This window comes from Tinamus guttatus, unplaced genomic scaffold (assembly GCF_059628265.1).
Source record: "Tinamus guttatus ecotype Peru unplaced genomic scaffold, ASM5962826v1 Tinamus_guttatus_pri_ptg000314l, whole genome shotgun sequence".
Taxonomy (NCBI): Eukaryota; Metazoa; Chordata; class Aves; order Tinamiformes; family Tinamidae; genus Tinamus; species Tinamus guttatus.
In genome coordinates this window covers 3,906,005-3,926,927 of record NW_028288848.1, presented here as the reverse complement: position 1 = coordinate 3,926,927, position 20,923 = coordinate 3,906,005, and the positions used below count along the sequence as shown (strand labels likewise).

Genomic DNA, 20,923 nt, shown 5'->3' with positions numbered 1-20,923 from the left:
AAACAAAACAAAACAAATTAAAAAAAAAACAAAGAACAACAAAAAAGGAATTTAACAGAACTCACCATCCTTGCTAATCTTCATGAACTAGTTGCTTCACTGAGACCCAGCGACACTTGTGGGCCCTCTGGCACGTGTCCATCTGAACTACACTACATTTAAGTTATGAAATATATCTATTTTAATTAAACTTTTGGCATACTTCAACTCCTATGCTTGTGCATTAGATCATGCAGAGGATTTCCTAGGCAGGCTGTCACAATCCCCCTTGACTGGCACCTTCCTTATCGGCCTCCAGCAATTGCCCTGCAGTGATTAGAAGGTCTTATTCTGTAACAGACTGCATCAGTTGTAATGAACCCAGCTATCATGCCATTTAAACCATCTCAGGCCACCTGGGCAGGCCTGCAAATATCACCATGCCAAGATCTGACAAGAATGCTAGGACATTTAGCCTACTGGAATGTGATGAAGCATTTAACAGGCTTCTACCAGGTGTTTGATGCATTTTCCCTCTGATTTTCAACTTTTGCATCTGCTCCAGTGAACAGTCAAAGCATTTAAGATGCAGTCTCTAGCTTCTTCTGGAAGAGAAAATGTATATTCTATAAGTCTATTCTAAAGAATATCTTTCTTCCCCATTGCTCATAAAAGAAACAGCTCTACTCTATGTCCTTTCTTCTGTCTTCTATCTGTTCTTCCATCTGCCACTTTTTCCTTCTCCTTCTCATATTCAGATTAACACAAGACAGAGACACAGCAATGTCAGCTTGTCAGACACATCTCCTGTATGCCTTCTGGGAATCATTAACATTATGGACACAGAAGCCTGTTGGAAACCAGATACACCATGATGTATTTTTACATCTAATCCACCGCGAATTCTGTTCAAGACTGTCCTCAGCACTGTAAAACTGTCCACGAGCTCTTAGCTGGACTCATTCTGCACATTCTTCTCTTCAATATCCTATGCCTGTCAGAGACTTCTGGTGACCTTAATTTCCTATTATTTCCTAGGGAGACTCTTTCCAATCATTTTTCCTCCTTCGAAGACACAAACTACTATCTTTTTCTTTCACACCCCTGTCGTGCCATGACAATGAGCCTCATTCCTTCATATATAATTTGGATTCTTAATGAACTCTTCCATTCACCATATTGGAGTTCCTTTGCAAAACCTTCTGTAATTGTGTAATAGTAGAGTTTGAGACACAAGCAGAAGACCTGGATGTTGAGTAACACATTGTGTTTGGATTAGGAATTCAGACCTGACCATCCTCAAAACAGCAAAGACTTGTGAACTTTAGATGCAAGTACAACTACGGATTTGAAGTCTCACTGGTAAAATTTAGAAGTGCCTAAGTGCCAGAGATACTTTTATTTAGAAACAGCACACAGTGCTAAAGATACTACACATAACCAGGACCTTGGTAAAAGATTCATTATGCCTTACTGCATGAAAGCCCTGAGCTAATTAAGACAGTCATCTTCTTGAAGTATGGGGTGCTATTTCTTTTGTATTTCTCCCACTTGCTTGTCTGGGTGCAACACCCAATTAAAAAGAAATTAATAGGACTGATGCAGCTAATGATTATAACTAACTTGACTATATAATTTACTAGCTGGCATTTTCTATTGTTCACTGTGTGCTATTTTTTAAGACATTTTTATTATTTGGCCTTATTTTTTTTCCTCTGAGTTTTTCAAGGTTATATTATGATTAGAATTAACTGAGAATCTTTTCTGAGAATGTCTCCTTTTAGTGGAAAAAAAAAACATTACATTTTTAAATGAGCTTTTTAAACTTTTAATTTTATTTTTGGGGCCAGCTCTAATTGTGGTACCTTGACTTACTGACTTTCAATAAATATTTTATGACTGAAGGTATAACTTCATGGGAAGACCAGAATAAAAATCTAGCTTTTAATAAGCAATTTCTGCTTATATATTTTGGCTGCTCTGAACTGTGTGCATTTTGAGTAGTTTTTTTCTGCAACTACTGGTCCTGAGTGTTTGGATTTGCAAGTCACATGTTATCACTATTGAGCTTTGACTGACTGGACTACTTAGCAAAGAAGGAGAAATGTAAAGTGATTCCCAATACGACTGATTCACCAATTGCTTTCACATTTGCATTCAGTTTCAAGCAGTCTTTGCCAGCAAATGGAATACCTAGGATGGTGTGCTGAAATTCAGCAAGTATCACAAAAATGAACTCAAATGCATTTAGATTAAGTATTCGTCCAATTTTCCTAACCAACATCTAGTGCTTCTCTTCCTCTAACACCAATGACATTAGTAAACACTGCTTTCTGCAAAACACCATGTATATTAACTGGCTGCTTCTTTATTATCCTGCTGAATGAACACTGCCTAGAATACTTCTTCCTAGCAATAAAGGTATTTTTACAGCACACAGCTCCAGACTCGCTAAGGACCTCACTAACCTTCATGCATTTTCCTGTCACAGTACACCTAACAGGAGCCTGCCAGAGAAATAGTAAAACAACATGAAAAATGTTAATACAGTGCATTCCCTTGGACATATTTGTAGCGTGGATTCCTTTATGTTTCCATAAGGCACGTATGGTTGACTCTCATACCAAATTACATCTCCCCTCAGTGTACTTCTTCCCTCTTACCAAGGTGATGAAAATGGTTATGCTGTAAGATCCTCTTGTTACAGCAATTACTGGAGATTATAGTTTTTCCAGACATAGCCCATCACTACAGCTTGCCCAACACATGTACTAGCAAATGTCCTCATTACCTTTTCATGAAGAAATACAGATCCCCTTTCCTCCTGTCTTTTTCAGATGAAAAAACTTCAGTCCATTCTCATTCTAAAAGTTTACCTGCTCATCCCCTACACAATTATCCTCTGCAGTAGGGTGACATTACAATCTCTCTCATCCCAACCGTGGATACCAGAGCACAACTTACAGCTGTAGGTAGAAGACGGAAAAAGGGAGAAACAGATGAGGTCCGAAGAAACAAAGATCCTCTTTCCACATTAGTGACATCTTCATAAAATAGAGGACCCAAGAAGACAAAGTACATATGAGCTACAAGAAGCTGAGCTGTCCCTATATAGAGTATTTTCTCAGAGACATGCAGGAGGCACCAGCAGATTTGCTTTAATGTTGTTCTTCAGTGGCTTAAATTTCTCTGGGGCATTTTACTGAATAGACAAAATAACAGGAGAAAAGGAAATGGAAATGGGGGGCGGGGGGTGAGGAGGGGAAAGAGAATATTCTCTTTGAAACAGATGCAAGATAGGCAGCTGTAAAAAACACTATGGTTTTTCTGATGGTGTTTGCAGGCAAAACCATCTCAAGGCTAAAACTAACATGCCCAGTGGTTTTATTCATAAGATTCAGAGTGAACCACAAACTATTTTCAGGAATGCCTCAATAGGTCAAATGGCAATTAAAAATATCACTCAGCAATTGCCCAAATACCAAAATTCATCTTTACTTTTACTAATCATACAAATCCTTCTAGAAATATGCAGAGTTTCCCAGATGTTCCTCTCCTACCAAAACCAGCAGTGTAAGTAAATGCAGCCTTAAGAGGGCCAAAAGTATTTGCTTTGCACCTTTCTGGTCTTAGAAAAGTTTTGATAGTCCTTGGAAGCAGTCTGTATTAAAGCAGCTTCTCACCCTTCCTTAGATATTGGAATATAGTATCACTTTCTACCAAAGTGCACAACAGGGATGTACGCAGGACCTAATCCATTTGATTTAAAGAAGGCACCAGGAACAGGACAGACAGTCCCCACAATATGCCTCCCTTGAAAAGCTGAGATTTGGGACACCTCCCCTCCTTATTCATTTTTTGTTCTGAAGAATGAATAAAAACCAGACTTCAAAAATCTTCTGGATCAAACTCCACATACTTCAAAGCCAAAATGTGCGATAATCAACTATTTTCTAACAAAAAAAATATATAGAGAGAGCAATAGGTAGGGCTCTATGCAACCCGTACAACATCATTGGCCATGTTGCTGAATTTCAACTGTACATAATCAAACTCTTCATTCTCTGTTCTCTTTTGGCTTTCTGCATAAGGAGTCAGTGATGGCAATGCTGTAATCACATATTAACGTCTACTTTGCCCTGAGATACTTGGCTGCACAGAAATAGAGACCAGTGGAAAAGGCCAGTCCCTTAACATGTTGCCCACTATTGCACACCCGCTCACAGCTACACATGCACAGCTCTGTTTTTCACTATAGATGCTTTTGAGGACAGATGCTAGTGAAATAATTGGAGTAAATGAGCATTTTTCTCCACAGTGATAATTACAATACATAAACGAGGCACAATAGTGTTCCACAAGCTGTATTATTTTACTTTGAAGAGCAGAAGCACGGTCTGAGGGGTATTATGCGGGGCACATTTTATGCAAGGGGAAAATACAGGCTTGCAGTTTCATGTTTTGGTTATTGCTGTAGGGAGTTAGATGGGTGAGTACAACTTCGTCTTTTCAACTTATTCATTGCCTTTTAAGTACCAAGCCTGAGTTCTCTTCTTTGTTAGCTTCTAAGAGACCTTCAAAGCCTGAGCTCCTTGGAAAGGGAGAACAACCATTTTCATCATTATTGCTACTGTAGGCATCCGTTAGCTCAATGCCTGACCTATACTGTCCATTGCTATCTGTGGCAGAAATGCTACTGTCCTCAAAGGCCCAGGACTTCTCTCTTCTACCCTCCTTAGGAGCAGCACCAGACTGATAGCTTCTACATATTGAGCACAAAAGGGAACAAGTTTATGCTGAATACTGATTTGCGCTAGAACGCAAAATGCTGTCAGGAAATTACAGAAGATAAATTTCAGTTGTGCACCATTCTTAGATCAAGAATCCCATAATTCCAAGGGTTGTATAAACACAGAACAGGAGGAAAAATATGCCCCTCACAACAGCTCAGAGTTATCAATCTCAACAATCAGCAAGGGACAGTAACGTAGGCTACATTCAGCCACATTGCGTTGAGGTTGCCACATTGCAATTTCAACAACTTTGTAATTTTGGGGAAACTGTACCTGGGAAAGAAGAAAAAGGGCTTTGGTCTTACCAGTAGAACCTGTTTGGTGCAACTCCCTCATGAAGAAGCTGCCATCTTCTGCCAAACTCCACTGAACTGAACAACTGTGGACAAAAGCAAAGAGTCATGAATCACAGTAAAACACAAAAACAAGGTAGAAATTAAAGAATTCCGTATTACTCCTGTATCACACTTGACATAACAATTTGGATTCAAGGATCAAAGCTCATTTCTGGGACAGCTTAAAAATCTCCAGTGACCCTTCTGACAGAAGTAATGCTGAAGAGCACAACACGGACCACAGCAGGTGCTGCCTTAGAGATCACTATGTAGGTACGTCCACTTACCTGTCATGAGTGAAAACTTACAGTCTAGCTCCTCATGACACTATCAGGTAATAAAAACATGCAGCAAGGGGGGAGATACATTCTACTTTCTTAAACTTGTGGTAGCCACAATGGCTAGCTGAACACAAAAGTTTGAAATGCTAGCCTGGCTCTGCCATCAGAGGTGCAAAAAGCCTTCCTTCATATCATACTGTAACGTCAATCTCTGCAGTCACCAGCAGCCTTCTTCGGAAAGAAAAGATCAGTTTCTATACTGCAATGTTTAGCTTCAGACCTCCAGTAATTTTATGAGCTAAGATCTAGAGCATGAACAGCAAACCCTCTGAACGCTGCAATCACCCAACAACGACATGGGCCAACACATTTGCAATGACTTCTAATTGACTTGGTTTTGCCCCCCGCCAGTTACTCAATCTGGCACAAAAGTGGAGTTTGAACATATTCAGATTTATCTTGCAGGAGTGATTAAACCTGAACAGCATAAGTAACTTGTACCATGGAAGCTTCTGTCTCTCACCTTTCTCCTGTCCTCCTCCTGCAAACAGCATGACACCTTCTTTTCACGTTGTTCTACAATTTCCAAATACAGCAGTCATTTAGAAAAAAAAAAAAACTTTGTGATAAATACCAAACCAGACTGAGAAAGGTCAGCACAAAAAAAAAGCCAGGTATGGGTATTATACTTTGACATGTCGTTGTGGAATGATATACAAACGTTGTTTTTAATCCAGCAAGCAGCTGCTCTCCCTAAATGATACCAGCAGATAATTCTTAGAGGACAATAGAGTGCAGAATTACTCAGGTTCTGTTCGTCCTTTGCTTTATTTAACTTCAAATTTCTCACACAGAAATATTGACAGGCAGTCGATCTTACACTTTTCTTGCAGATTCATCCTATTTCTCTTCCTTCCCTGTCTTGACAGACACTGCCAATCCCCCTCCCAGCAAGGAACATGTGATGCTTCCAAACTGGACCTGTTTTCTGGTCTCTGATCTGTCATTTCAAGATACTCTTTTAGAGTGAAAAACTTTCAAGAACTTTAACGGTGACCTTTCTAAAGTGCTTTGAAGTCAGCTAATCAAGAGCATTTGCACTACTTGCCAAAGTAGTGCCCTTCACTTCCAAAATCCATTTCTAGATCTGCTCTCCTAATTGTAGCAGAAATATAAATTAACATAACCACAATAAGTTCCTGTCAATCTATCGCACAGGCCAATGTTCTTCCACTCATAGCAAGGTGGTTTCTTCTGTCTCAGATAAGTGTTGATATAAAACTATTTAACTTGTTAATAAAGTTCAGATCATCTAATAGTAAAATATCTTTTAATTAAAAACAGGGAGCAATCCAAAAAATGGAGCAAACATCTCTGTGCTTTCAGAGCAGGCATCTGCAATATCCAAACTTTCCAGGCAAAATGACATTCAGATGGCTGCAATCAACACAGTTAATCTTGTCTTCAATCTTTTGCATCTCCCAGCCTTACCCTGTCTAGATTCCCTGCTCAAAGCTTTCAGCAACAGTTACCACCTCTCTGAAGTTACTGGCTATAGCAGCTGCACCCAAATTGAATTTGTCACAGCCTACAGAAGCTTTATCAGGGCTGCAGTAGCATCCCCCTTGACGACTGCCATTTCACTGAACTTTTTTAGTTTGTTTTTGATGTTGTTTGTTTGTTTTTTCCCCAGACATTTTTCTAAGCATCATTTCAGAGTAAGTTTATTTAGGTGGACCAGAAAAAGAGAAAAATATTTGGAGGGCAGGTTGTTGTCGAGTACCAGATATGACAGTTGGGATTATTTTTCCCCATTTAGCAATTATAGTGCTTGCATGGATATTTTTTTAAAGCCAGCATCATACTTTGTTGCTATAAAAACTCTCTCTCCTAGGACTTCTTTTGACAGACTTGTGCGTTTAGTCCCTTCAGAGAGGGCATTTTATTTTCTTTGGGCAAGCGGTGCCATCTGATGACAATTCTTATTATTAGACTGAAATTAGATAATGTTCTCTGCCACTCTTCTTTTAACCACAACTAGAGAAAAAGTGTATCCCAATTTTGATGTATATTTTCATTTCAGGGCCAAATAGTGATATTGCATCTCTATTTTAAGTGAGACAAGGTTGTTAAGGACTATGAAACTCCCATTGATCTCTCACCTTTGACCCTTGTTCATCAGTAATTAATTCCATTCTTCCTTCCTCTTCTCTCTACTTTTTTGTAATAACCAAGAACTTAATAGTCATTAACTATTTGCTGTTATTGGATTTGGATTTTTTTTTCCCCTAATACCTTGAGAGGGAGAGAAAACAAACACTCTCCTCTTCCAGATGAGAAAATGAAAAGATGTCCCTAGGCTATGAATAGATTCCAAGGCTAAACAGGGATTCAAAGCCAAACCTTCCAACCTACATAACAATCTGCTAGCTATAGGGAAAATCCTTCTTCCAACGCTATGCTAACATCCTCTTGCATAGGGAAAACTGAAAATATCTTTCCTGAACTACACCAAATAGTATTACACTGCTCAACTCTGCTACTTGCTTTCCTAACCTGTGAGGAGCAAAACAGCTGCTTATATGCTCATGTATCATGCCACAGTGATAGTGCAAGATTCATGTTAAAAAGCTTCAAGACATCAGGGTAAAACCAAGTCACAGTTAAGATTATCTTCTTTTCCAACTTTTTATTTATTTATCATTATTATTATTATTTTATTTCCTGAACTTTCTATCACTAATTTTAGATTGCAATCTGCTTTATTGTTGTTGTTGGGTTTTTTTGCACTCTGTAGGCTATATTCATTTGACTTGAGGCAGACAAAGCATTCTTTAATAGAGAGATTAGTTTTAGAGACAAAAAATGTAATTTTAAATAGAAAGTAATTTTCCTACAATCAGGTGAAAATGCAGAAAAAAATATATTTTATAAATTTTTGTAATTTAAAAATCAAGGCAGTAGGAGAGAAAAAACTCTACACAAAAATTATTAATGAGAATAAAAGAAATAACAGAAGCTTTAAGCATAAGTTTTAAAGCATAATTCATTTGTTTGAGAGTTTACACTATAACAAAATTCTAATTTCCTTAAAGCATAGGGAGAAAAACTCTTTTTTTTTTTCCATTAAGGTTAAAAGAAAAAAAAACTGACTCATCTGATCTAGCATGAACACCACTTTGAGAAGTGGAAGTGTGTGACAGAAGAGGAAAAAAATGAATTCTGGAAAATCTCTCCAAAGCAGGAAGCTCTCAATAGCTTTGTTCATAAAATCCTCTGTTATTTTGGATAGCATTATAAAATAGCAAACCTTCACTCAGTTTTAGGGAGCTAAAACAAATGAGAGTAGCTGAGGATTCATCTCTTTCATCACAGCTAAGACCAACAGTCTTGTCTGGTTCTGTATTTTTAGTTATTAGTCTGCATGCATTTTTAAAAATCCAAAACAAACAGCTAAAATACAAACTTTGAAGACTTAATATTCTCTAGGCACCAGACAAATCTGATTTATGTTGCTGTAATCACCAATGGTATGAAATTATACCCCATAGGACCCTGTTTGTCTATTTGGATTTAACTGAATTATGTAATTGAAATCTTCTGACAAACTCACATCTTCAGGACAAACAAAATGAGCTGTTAGCAATTTCATGAAGTATTACACCTGGGGGAGTTTGGGACATGCACTTTAATAACATTATACTGTGTGCCACCTGTTTCCCATAAGAACACTGAATTTTCCCTGAGATTCAAAAGCCCATTTCTTATGAAATGGCTGAATCAAAGGTATTTGACTGTTGACTTTGATGGCTCAACCAGATGTTGCTAGTGAATGTGGACCTGTTTCAAAGAAAGTGATCCCTGTTCCTGCCCAGCTGCAATGAACTCTGCACTCCTCAGTCAGCTGCCACCTCTGCTATGTGCATAGTCATCAACCTCACCAAACCAGGCATTTACATTCACAGCATCATCCTCAAGAAGATGCAGAAGAGGAGAAACAGTTGCTCATTTCACATCTGACCTTGTCAGCAAGGTTACACATACCAAGTACCAAGAATCTGAATGACTACCAGTTTTGAGACAGCACCAACTTGAAGAATCATGACACTAGTCAAGGTCTACCCATCACCCTAACTAGTTTCAAGATATTCATTTTCCTAGGCACAGCTTTTTGTGAAATGTGGAGTCCTCTCATGACATCAGCTCCATTTCAATGGCTGCATATACAGCTGAGCTAAGGTGTCCATGACATTTCATCATTCATTTAAAATAATTGAACGTTCTGATAAAATATTTGGCTCTGATTATTCTTTGCATACTGATCTCTTACATGGTAGCTCCATGTGCTTCCTGGGCTGATGAGGATATTCAATTTTATGCACTGATTTTATCTCATGCAAAAAACATTATGCATATGGGAATCTGAAGTGTGGCTAAAGGAAAGGTGATTTCAACTGGATGCTGAAAGTGACACCAGGGAAATATTTAAAGTGAGCTAGTAGTCATCATTATTTTTCTTTTTGTTGAAGACAGTTTCCCTAAACAAGTTATAAGAGAATATGATATGGAGTGTAACTTTATTTGTTGACTGGAATTATCAACCTAGGAGAATTCAAATACTTCTATTCAAGTATACAAAAAAGCTCACTTTCTCTTGCCTCCAACTTCCAAGAAAACAACAGTCATTCTTTTTGGATACAGATCTCACCAAAGCAAAAGAACCCACACCACAGTTTTGATCTAAAGAAAAATATGCAGCCGGAAAACTAGTTCAGAACATCTTCAAAAGCCTGGAGATTGGTTCAAACTCAACTCTAATGCCCTAAGAAGATTCCTAGCACAGATGACGCTTCCTGACACCTACACTTTCTGGTGTTTCGGTGATTGAAATTAAGCCTTTTCTTGATGTTTTGAGATAGTGTTACTATCTCAACCAGGTTTTAATCTCTCTCTCTCTCTCTCTGTCTCCTGTCTCTCACACACACAATCTAAAACTCAGATTTTTTGCTGATAAGTCACATGATTTTGAGAGTCCACTTCTTTCTCATCTTTAATACTGACTTTTTTTTTTTAATTTAGTTCCATTTCCCTAAAAAACCCAACATTCCTAAGGCACAGTTTAGCATGAACTATAAGGATAACAACCAACCACATCTAGTCAGATAAAGACAACTCTGCATGAAGATGAAAATGTAATTTTACATAAATGTCGTCAAAGTCTTTCCTCTTTTCCCCATTTGTTTATCCTTAATAAGTTTATTACTGATAGACTGTAGATAGATTACTACTATCACCACAGGTGCATTTGAAATTCTATTGTTTTCAAGCAATGCTTTTGTCATTATTCTTATTGTTCACAGGGGTATTATTAAAAAATTTTTCATTTATGAAAGAGTGTATTTGGAATTAACATTATACCCTCCAAACAGCAATAGGACAGGCATCATGTACCTTACCTCAATTCTGGAATGTTTACAGTGTTTATTTTTTTTAAAGGAATTCCTCCCACAGGCAGCCAAGAGATAGACTGCTATTTACTGATAGTCTCCAATCTAATCCTGAATTCCATTGTTAAGACACTTAAACACCCTTTGAAGCACAAAACTTCATAGGACACTGCATAGATTTTGAATGTTTTAAGTTGCAGCAATGCATTAATCATGCCACAGAGACCCCGTCAATAAGGTTATCCAATAATTGGTGTTTATTGAATGCTGATGGAGACACAGCAGAGTGATAAAGCTTTCAGATATCTGCTTCACAGTAATTTCAAACACCAGTGAAGACTGCAGCTCTGTTACCGCTTTAACTTTCTTTTCCATCCCTTTTTTCAGTGTTGGTACTTGGCTAGAATCATGATGAACAATGCACTACTAACACCTAAAATTGTCCGGTGTAGTTGTAATACAGCAAGTCCTTTTGTACATGTTTACTGGATCAAAGTATGCTGGAGATCGCTAAGTTTTTTTTGTTTTATTATTATTATTAAACATGCTTTTCCCTCAATAACTCCCCATACATTGTCAGAAATGAGCCACCTCAGCTGTGTTCCGGTCTGTGTTGTGGCAGTTTGCAAGCAAGTGGATTAGTGTGATGTCTCTACTGCAGGCAACTCATATACTAGCAAGCAACAGGAAACACAACTTTACTACCAGATGTTTATAGGAATATGCCTATGCATATATATTTTGAAACCAGAAGGAACTACTAGCATCATCAGTCTGTTCTCCTTCAAACAGATGGCACAGGGTTTTATCCACTAACTCAAGCAGCAAGGAGAATTGCCAGGTCCAACAATAATGGCTCAACTAGACTGCATCTTTGGAAAACATCTAGTCTTGACTTAAAGCTTCTCAGGGATCATGGATTTACCACTACACTTGCAATGTTGCCTCAAGGTGAATTTCCTTTCCTGTTAAAAACTACTGTCTATAACAGGTTATTCGGCACTTGCATTCTGCTGTGTTGTAAATTTACAAGTTGTCTAGATAACTGTCCACATAACTGCACTAAAGAAATGCATTGTTGGCTAAAAAGCATATTATGCTGGCATGAGGACAGAACAGAAAAGAAACAAAAAGTCTTGTTTCCACAGAAATCTGGGCATAATGTCAGAATTTTCACAAGCACATACATAACTTTATATTTAAAAATAAATTACTAGTTATTGTATTATAGTAAAATCTATGGGCTCCAAGTGAATTTACTGCTGATACGCGCTTTGTAGAATAAGAAACTAGAGACATTTAGGACATTACTATTCAAAAAGAGACAGAGAAAGGAGAGAAGTGAAAAGTAAAGCAAGTTGGTCAAAGTTACAACAATAAGAGGCATCTTCCTGACTGCCCACCTCTGATGGAAAGAAAAAAAGTGAAAGGTAAAAGTGAAAAGTAAATTTTCATAGAAGTAGGAAAATTGGAATTATGAGGAGCACAGAAAACCTTGGAGAGAGACAAGGTTTCTACCCATAGCTATAAATACCCACCCAAGGATCCCAAAGCAGCAAATGAACAATTTCTCTAAGGGCGCAGTGGGCCCATGTTCATACAGATGGATAAGCAAGGGCATATTCATTTGCTTAGAGACGAATGAGTCAGTGGTGAAGAGCACAGTGATTACTGCTTGGGAGTCTTTCCTTCCATTTCACTGATCATGCTTCTGGCCAAGAAATGCAGAAGGCTGACAGGCTGCCACTGGGCTCTGCTAGCTGACTTTTTCTTATTATCGTTCTTCTATATGTGGGGTGGAAGGGCTAGGAATTCCTCATTGTTTTTTTTATTCATTAACGTGTTCCCCCAGCATATTACAGTTAGTGAGGTGTGTAGGAGATTAATGGGTATACTAAGATTAACAATGAAAATCCAATCAAAATCAGCTTCAGTACCGGTTGTCACCAAATGTTCATCTGATAACCAGGCTTATTTGAAAAGGACCGTGTACAAGATGTGTTGTCAAGATGTCTAGCAGGCACCTGCACTTCAGGACTTCACACAAACAGTTTGCAAAGTCCTAGCTACAAATTTGGATGTTTCTGTACGTGTTTTAATGGCTTGCCCAGATATATGTCCACAGTGAGTCTGTGAAGAATAGCAGCTAGAGCTCACAGATGTGTGCGTTGAATATTCCTGCTATGCCTTCCACAGGTACTGGTGACCAGAAAGGATAACCAAGATCATCTAGAAAGTGCCACATATTGTGAAGACACCTTTTACAGTGCAAATTCCTTAATACTTTTCTTTCATCTTCATCGCCATGTGTCAAAGTGAATCATGTCTGCTAGAAAATTAGCCTGCTTGATTAGTGGTGCCTAAAATATTAGCACAAATAGCGTGCACTATTTGAGGACCAATGCCCTAGGAAAAGGGAGAGTTATTCTTATAGGCTAATGATAGCCATATGCAAACAGTCTCCCTGCTTCTATCTGCAGTATGTCAAAAGAAATAGGCTTTTCCAGAGGATGATTAAAAGTGGCTAATGCTGACGCTTCTAAAGAACCTTTTTTCCTCTCCATTAACTTCAGATGGGATTAGCCTCCCTCGGCTAATGTGAGTCCAAGTGAATAGTCCTCTAAATTTCATCAGCTGCACTGAACAAAAACTAAAAAATGATGCTGCTTGATAATGAATGAAAACTTTAAAGCTATGATGCAAGCTGTGGTAAAAGCAATCTCTTTTTTTTTTTTTTTGGTTTATTCTAGTTTTGCATACAGTAACTGCTACCACTGAAATTCAGAGGGTATAAACAGAAGTAGAATAATTGAGGCTGAAAGGAACCTCTGGAGGCCTCAGGTCCAAATCAGTTCCAAGCAAAGCCCCCTTGAAGTTAGATCGTAATGCAGTAAAACAAAAGGCTAAATCTTGCTCCTGGCTTCAGAATTATAGAGTGAGTCCAAATTAGTCCATCACATCTGGCTGAATTCCAAAGTGTTTGACAGAGACACTATTATAAGACACAAGCATTACCCCAAACACGCAAATGATGGGGCCAGTTTAGACCTCACTAACTTAGTTATGTATAAGGGTAGACTGAGTTGAAAAGACTGCAGTCCAGCTCTTTTATTCAGTGCTTTTAAGAGCTGGTCTGTCCTCTCACACAGACATCCTTTGGCCATACACATCCTTCTCTCTGACACATACTGGTTTACACAAGCGATTTCCCTGTCATCCTTGATATATGAACATCTTTCTCTCTCACTTGAATGCATGCAGAGTTTATACTATCAAATCTACTCTCTATTATTTTCTCTGGGTGCTACCTGAGCAATTCCCAATGGGTCAGTGACCAAATTCTTTTTTGCATGCCTTGCACAACTATATAACCTGATTCTATTAATATCTGGCAAGGAAGGTTCTTCCCTGCTTTAAACACACAGATATAAAAAGGCACAGAGTTGAAAGCAGCTTAAATAAAATGGTTTTGGTGCTGCTTAATACAGCAATCATCCACTGGACTACATTGGATAAATATCTACTTCAGAAGAGAGGGTAAAAAGTAGAACCACCTAGATCTAAAAATATGGGAACACGATAAAGTTCTGTCCTAGTCCACTGTCAAGGGAATTCTTAGTGTGTTGAGTGTAGAAGAAATTTTTTTACATCTATTTTCAGTTGAAATTTGTTTTTAGTTTTTCAACTAAAAAAAAAAAAAAGAGAGCTTAATCCAACATAGGTCCTTAAATAGCGACATAGTACCAGAAACAGAAGAACTGCTCATCTAGGAGACTGCATGGTGGCTGCCAGCTGCAGGGAGCATCTTTCTTCCTGTGCCTCATTTTTTCCCCTCTGGAGGACTGGTACTGACCAGTGTCTGAAGATATGACCATCAGCAGATGAGAAGTTCTGTCTGGAAGCTAAGGCTTATTTCTAACACACAGTGAGTCATGAGATGTTGTTGGGGCAGGTCATGTGGGAAACCACATGTGTTAGGGCAGTCGTGTGGAAAGCTATTTCTTGCTGACATGTAAAGGACAGAAATTCTCACTTATTTCATGACAGCTTAACCTGAGTAACTTGAACCAACATGAATTTCCTCAAAGAAAAAATTCTTATTCTTTTCTCATAGGATTTATTCTTATTCTTATTTTCTCATAGGGTCCAGGAGGGCAAAGCATGAGAAATAAAGCTAAGCGACTTGTTCACTTTCTCTGGTATTTATAGAGGAACATGAAACAGGAGAGTGTGCAATTTTATACTTATATCCCCTTTTAGCCTGCATTTGAACCAACTATCTTTACTGCAGGAAACTGAGGATGATGACACAGTTAGATGACAGGCAATATGTCGTACCATGGACAACAGAACCCTGATTTGCTAAATCACTTTTGCTTCAACACTTCAGCTATGCAGACAAGCATCAGTCTCCAACTCACTAACCCCCAGCATGACATAGTTTTAAAATCAGAGTAGACAGGTGGAATCATGTCTCCCTCCTGCAAAAGTAGTAAACCTTTTCATTTACTCATGCTGTGCTGACAGAGCTCCTTTAGTCTGGGGTATCTTGCTTTTCAAGAGTTTATTTAAACTGAGAGATGAGAAGCAGCAGCAATAACTCCATTTTAAAGCTTTTTCAGTTCCTGTCAATGCTTTTCAGTTCTTGAGTGCATTTGCACATCCATTCCTGAGCTGGGCAATGAAAACTCTACATTTTGCCCATCTGATTTGTGTTTCTCAGTTCCACCTATGTTTCTTCTCTCCAAATAGCTTTGTTATTCATGGTTGATCACTAGCCATTTCTTAGCCTAACCCATCTGAATAGCAGAATATGACTCCACTGACATAGGGGTTTTTACATTCCACCTTCTGTTTACACAGCAAACTACTTTTGAAGGTTATAGAGCAATACTTAAGTCATACCCACAAAATACAATCCCTTATCTTAAGGGCAAGCTGACTGAACCCATGAGGACTCAAACATACAACAATTTCAAAAAAGCTTCTGCACCACAAGCAATGCTTTGTGTCTGAAGTTTCTCCTGATTTGTAACTCCTCTTACATGGAAGATGGAAACACACGCAGCGGGTCTACAATTACGTGGTAAGAATCACCCATGTGACAACTGTACTTTCGGCCAGAATAATGAATGCAATCATGAAGCAATTAGTGCAGGCAGCAGATGGTTTGCTGCTCTTTTTTTCCTCAAGACTGGCAGGAAAAAGTTATGACTGAATAAGGGACTGGCCTGTCAGCATTGGCAATTCTAGTCTGCTATCCAAAGCAGAGACACAGGGGAGATATATATGACCAAAAACAACCAAATCACTGAGGCTTAATGAGTTATTGCTCATCAGCTGAACCCCAGTAATTAAGCGCATTCACCCACCCACAACACCCAAGAAACTGGGAGATCAAACTACTTCAGCTAACGCAGATTTCTCTACCATTTAGTAACTCTCTATTCAACCAAACAGAAAATATCTGCAGTGCTTATCATAGCGATAGGCCCAGTGACCTGTGAAGAGATAGGGGGATGATGTGTTGTGACCCATTTCGCATGTTCATCACAACTGAGGAAGGGCAGGCATGCGCTAGCTTTAGAAATGCTAGCTGAAGCCATCTGCCCAACGCGATCGGATGGCTTTGCCCGCAGCAGCCCTGAACTGGATGGGCCACCTCTGGGAGTCAAATGCTTTGGTCCCAATGTGAAACCTATCTCTCTCCATTCACCACCTGACTTCCCTGGTCCCATCTGCAGCAACAGCAAGATGCAAATGGATGGCGGCTACAATGAGGCTTGCTAACCATCAAGCCGCAGAGCTGGAAGGAATACAAACACATTTTCTTGCCCATTTCCAGCTCCCTCTGACTGTCAACAACAGATGTAAATGATGACAACAGTCTAAACGGGTCAGAATCTAACCTTCTCCTTAAGGCCCCCAGCAATGAAATCTTCACAGCCTCTCCAAGCCAAGTTTCCTCTGCCAGGTACATCCTTTACTATGTTTCCCTTGATTCCTCAGGTGACTCGTGGTCAGCATGCACAAAATATAGAGAATCCAATGAATAGTGGCTTCTTATTCCTTAAATACAGGCTAAGCAAGAGATCACAATGCAGCAAAGGGTAGTCATTTGTTCCAAACTGGCCATTAAAATTATCTAAACACCTTCAGGACCACATAATTACTCTAACCAAATTCTGCCTTTGGATATAGAAGAATTAAACCAGTGGGAGCCATTTGTACTTAGCCATAGGCAGAACTGAGCCCTTAGTTTGAGCAACATTTAATTTAATCCAAGTTGATTAATACTCCTTGCTTCTTTATTACCCTCTATAGTTCTTGTCCAAAACTTGCTGAAATCAGATAATGTCTCCAATTACACTTTAAAGCAGAAATCAGGTCCAGTGACAAAACACTTCTTAAGTTCTATTTTGGAGTCATTTAATCGGTACAGAAGTGATGCACAGACCTCATGCTACCTGAATTCTCTTTTTTGCAACGATAGTATTTTGTTACCAACATTATTCAATTTGCTATTCACTGGCAGAGCAAAGAAATTTCATCTGCACCCTAAGTTTCATCTGTCTCACCCTAAATAACTATACCTATCCCATAAATTCAGGTTAACCGAAGAAAAAGCCCTTCATTCTCATATCTGGACCACTTTTTTGGCTTTTATAAAACAAAAGGGTGGCAGTTTCCTATAGAATGGATACAACGTATGTACTGTCAACCAACTACCATAAATTAAATGAGCATTATAGCTGTATGGGCTCTAATCAGAATTATTTCCTGAACAGATTGATTGCCACACACAGTCCTTTTCTAATATATCCTACTTCTATTTGATAAATTTGCCACTGCAATTTTCACTGACCCCCACCCAATAAATCTCATGTTGCCAGTACAAAATATTTTTCCTTCCAAAGGGTCCCAGAAGGCAGGATTTCATGTGTGCCCTCCTCTGGAACAGATTTTACCTGTATATTCCACAAAGCAACACGGAGTGAAAAATACTGTACATACAAAATACTGTATGGAATTTAGGCAGCCAAGATGCATTTCCCAAGGTTGAGTTTTGCAAGGACATTATGCAACAAGACTGGAAAGATAATGAGCTTAAAGCACAGGACTGAACTTTTATAGCAAACATTCCTATAATTTTAGCTACTTATTTAGCTTTCTTATGCTGTTATTTTCTCAGGCTTGCAGTAATAGTACCTGTAACCCTAATTTAAGTAAAAGGAAAATTAATTCATTCTTTCATGTTTATAAAATGCACTAGAACACACAGCTGGTTGACATCATAAAATTCAAGCTTTTATGTTGATATTTACACTACCATATAAACCGAATGGTTCAGTCAATACTCATTTTGATTAGATTCAAATTCTCATAATTCATCATGTGCAAAAAAAGAAAAAACAAAAACAACAAAAAAAACACACCACTTAATTGTTTTGTTTAACAGCTTAGATATTACAAGCCAAGACATTTCACTCTGTTACCACAGTTGGGAAATCAGAAAAATTTTCTGGTCTGTTTTTCAGTTTTATTCAAAACATCAAAATGTCATTATGAGCAACCCACCATTTCTCATAGCAGTTTGTTCCAATGGTTAATCACTTCACTGCTGATTTTATCTACATCAACTTCTAGCCATCGATTCTTGTTATGAGCTTCTTTACTAGGTCAAGATGCTTTCTCATACCCGGTGTCTTCCCCCATAGGGAAGCACAGCAGCTTTCCTTCAATCTGCTTTTTGTTAAACAACTTGAAAAAGGTGACTGACTTGCGAGTATTGATGTGTCTGATTTTCTGTAACTGCTGACAATGAGTTCTCTTGCAATAACGTCCCACTCTGCTATCTCATGTTATGCAGCAAAAAAAATCAAGGCAAATCTCACAGCATATTTATTCAGCTGATGGATGATCCATATTGAAGGAACTGGACTTCAAAGAAAATTGATTCACCGTTACTTTTCTCTTGGAAAGTAACAGCTACTTCAAAATACGCCAACCAAACAGCAGCAAAAAGTACTGCTATTCTTGTGGCTGGTCCCACAGTAGAGTGACATGACTGTTAAGTAAGAGGACAAAACGCCTCACTGAGTATTGTTATTCCTATCATGAAAGATCTTAGCTTTCCTCTCTGCCCAATGCCTGCCACATGACGCTAAAAAAAACAGATAAAAGCAGGATGCCAGATCAGGCATAGAGGACTAGGGCTCATAAACACTCTAGGTGTCCAGGTCCTGTATTTCTCTCCAAACACCAGCTTTATTACCCTGAATGTTCTGCAGCAATTAAGCAGATAAACAGGGAGTCTCCAGGTTGTTGGCAAACGGGCCAAAACTCTGCTAACTCTTACCTTCTGATCTTGACTATATGCTAAGATCCAGTCTTCCTGCTTCGGGTGGAAGAGCAGGCTATGGATGTAGAAGTTCAGCCGGTATTTTTGATAGGTGGCTCCTTCATCAGAACTAATCAATAAGCTGCTCTCAACCTCTGGATCAGTCAGCAGCATAATCTATATGTAAGCAAAAGGCAAAAATACAGTGGTCAGGAGGAGTTGGATGGAAAAATAAGGAACTTCAGATAAACTTGATAAGTGTGTTCATTTCAATAAGCTTCAACACAGTATCAAAGCTAAGGATAACCAACATTTCTGTAAAGAAAATGGTGTATTTTAATCATTTACATACATACAGAACGCACAATCAAATAGACAACATTACTTCTATGTTAGAACAGAAATAAGCCTATGCTTTGATTAGCACAAAAGTAAAGCCTGAGGCTTGTTAACACTAATGTGCAAACCTGTTAAGGTTACCAAACAGTTACAGCAGGCTGCTAGGTTCTTCATGAGTGAATTACTGGAGAGACAAAGGAAAAGTTAGGCTTTAAGAAAAGAGAGAGAGAGAGAGAGGGAGGGAGAGAAGGACAGAAGAACACAAAATGATGTCTAATGGTGAGGTTTGTTACACTGGCAGAATTTTCAGAGAAGATGATAGCTTCCATTGCTTGAAATGTTATAATCTGGCTGACTGTAAAAAGCAATCTTGCTTTGGCAGCAGAGCACATTTGATAATGTGCTGGGTTCTTTCCCTCTCCAATTTCTATGGTGCTGTGGATTATAGATTCAGCCATCTACCAGCAGTAGTCTCCACAGAGCAAAGCTGCTTTCTAGCTATGGCCGAAAGTCTTAGTTCACATTAATTACGGTATTAATTGGTCTGTGTTGCTAGTGTGTCAGAATAGTGAGAAAACTCTCTCATGTGTCGCTGCCCAGGAGAAAATATAATGGTTTGCGCTTCGGTCTTTCAGCAAGCAGCAAAGCAGTACCACTAAGGAAGGGGGATGGGATATCATAAATGAAAAGCATGGAAAGTTCTGAAGAACATTTGCACAGAAAGGTATTAAAATCTTGAATCATTAGCATCATTCTTTAAAGAACTGGTGATGCTGTCACTTTCTAAATGGCAAACACTGATTTGCTTTTAGACAAGTCTGAAGTGAAAGGACTCACAGCTGGCATTTCTCAGAGTGAATTCCTATCTAGGCTTGGGTATCGCAAATATTACACACTTTATTCTTTGCTTCCCAACTTTCATTTAGGCAGAGTTAGATATAACTTAACTCATTACCTATGAATTATATGGCACCATAAAGTTTTGATAGACTTTGATGATAAAGAACTGCTAAACTGATAGAATGTGAATGGGTAAATGCACAAATAATCTACATAGAAAATGTCCTTCATTATTTGATAACTGTCTGAGGCTATCTCCAGAAAACTTTTTTCTCACATTAAAACGTGGCCTATGCCTTGGAAGGTTTGGTTTCTCTAGGTTTTCTGAGGGATCTTAGACTAGTTATATTGCCACTCTGCCTCTTATGTAAAATAGCATAATGCTCCTGTTGTAACTTAAAGGTACAATCTCCTTTTGCTATCATTTAACACTTTCAAATACATTAAGCTTATCATCGATGTAACTTCTAAATGATGACTGCTGGATAGAGGATACACAGCGAGCCTTAGTATTCAAAACATTAATATATAGACCCTCTGCTGTCACAAGTTAGCCTATATATCCTCT

General features: G+C 38.5%; 1 protein-coding gene across 1 annotated transcript in view; it reads right to left on the bottom strand.

Annotated features, from left to right (window-relative positions):
- Positions 1 to 20,923, bottom strand: part of SORCS1 (sortilin related VPS10 domain containing receptor 1) — a 277,984-nt gene that overhangs the window by 90,490 nt on the left and 166,571 nt on the right. Inside the window, exons 4-5 of the mRNA XM_088528639.1 lie at positions 19,195 to 19,353; positions 5,078 to 5,151 (exon numbers count right to left, since the gene is read on the bottom strand). Coding sequence (XP_088384765.1) covers positions 5,078 to 5,151; positions 19,195 to 19,353 — 233 coding nt within the window. The remainder of the gene's footprint in view (positions 1 to 5,077; positions 5,152 to 19,194; positions 19,354 to 20,923) is intronic.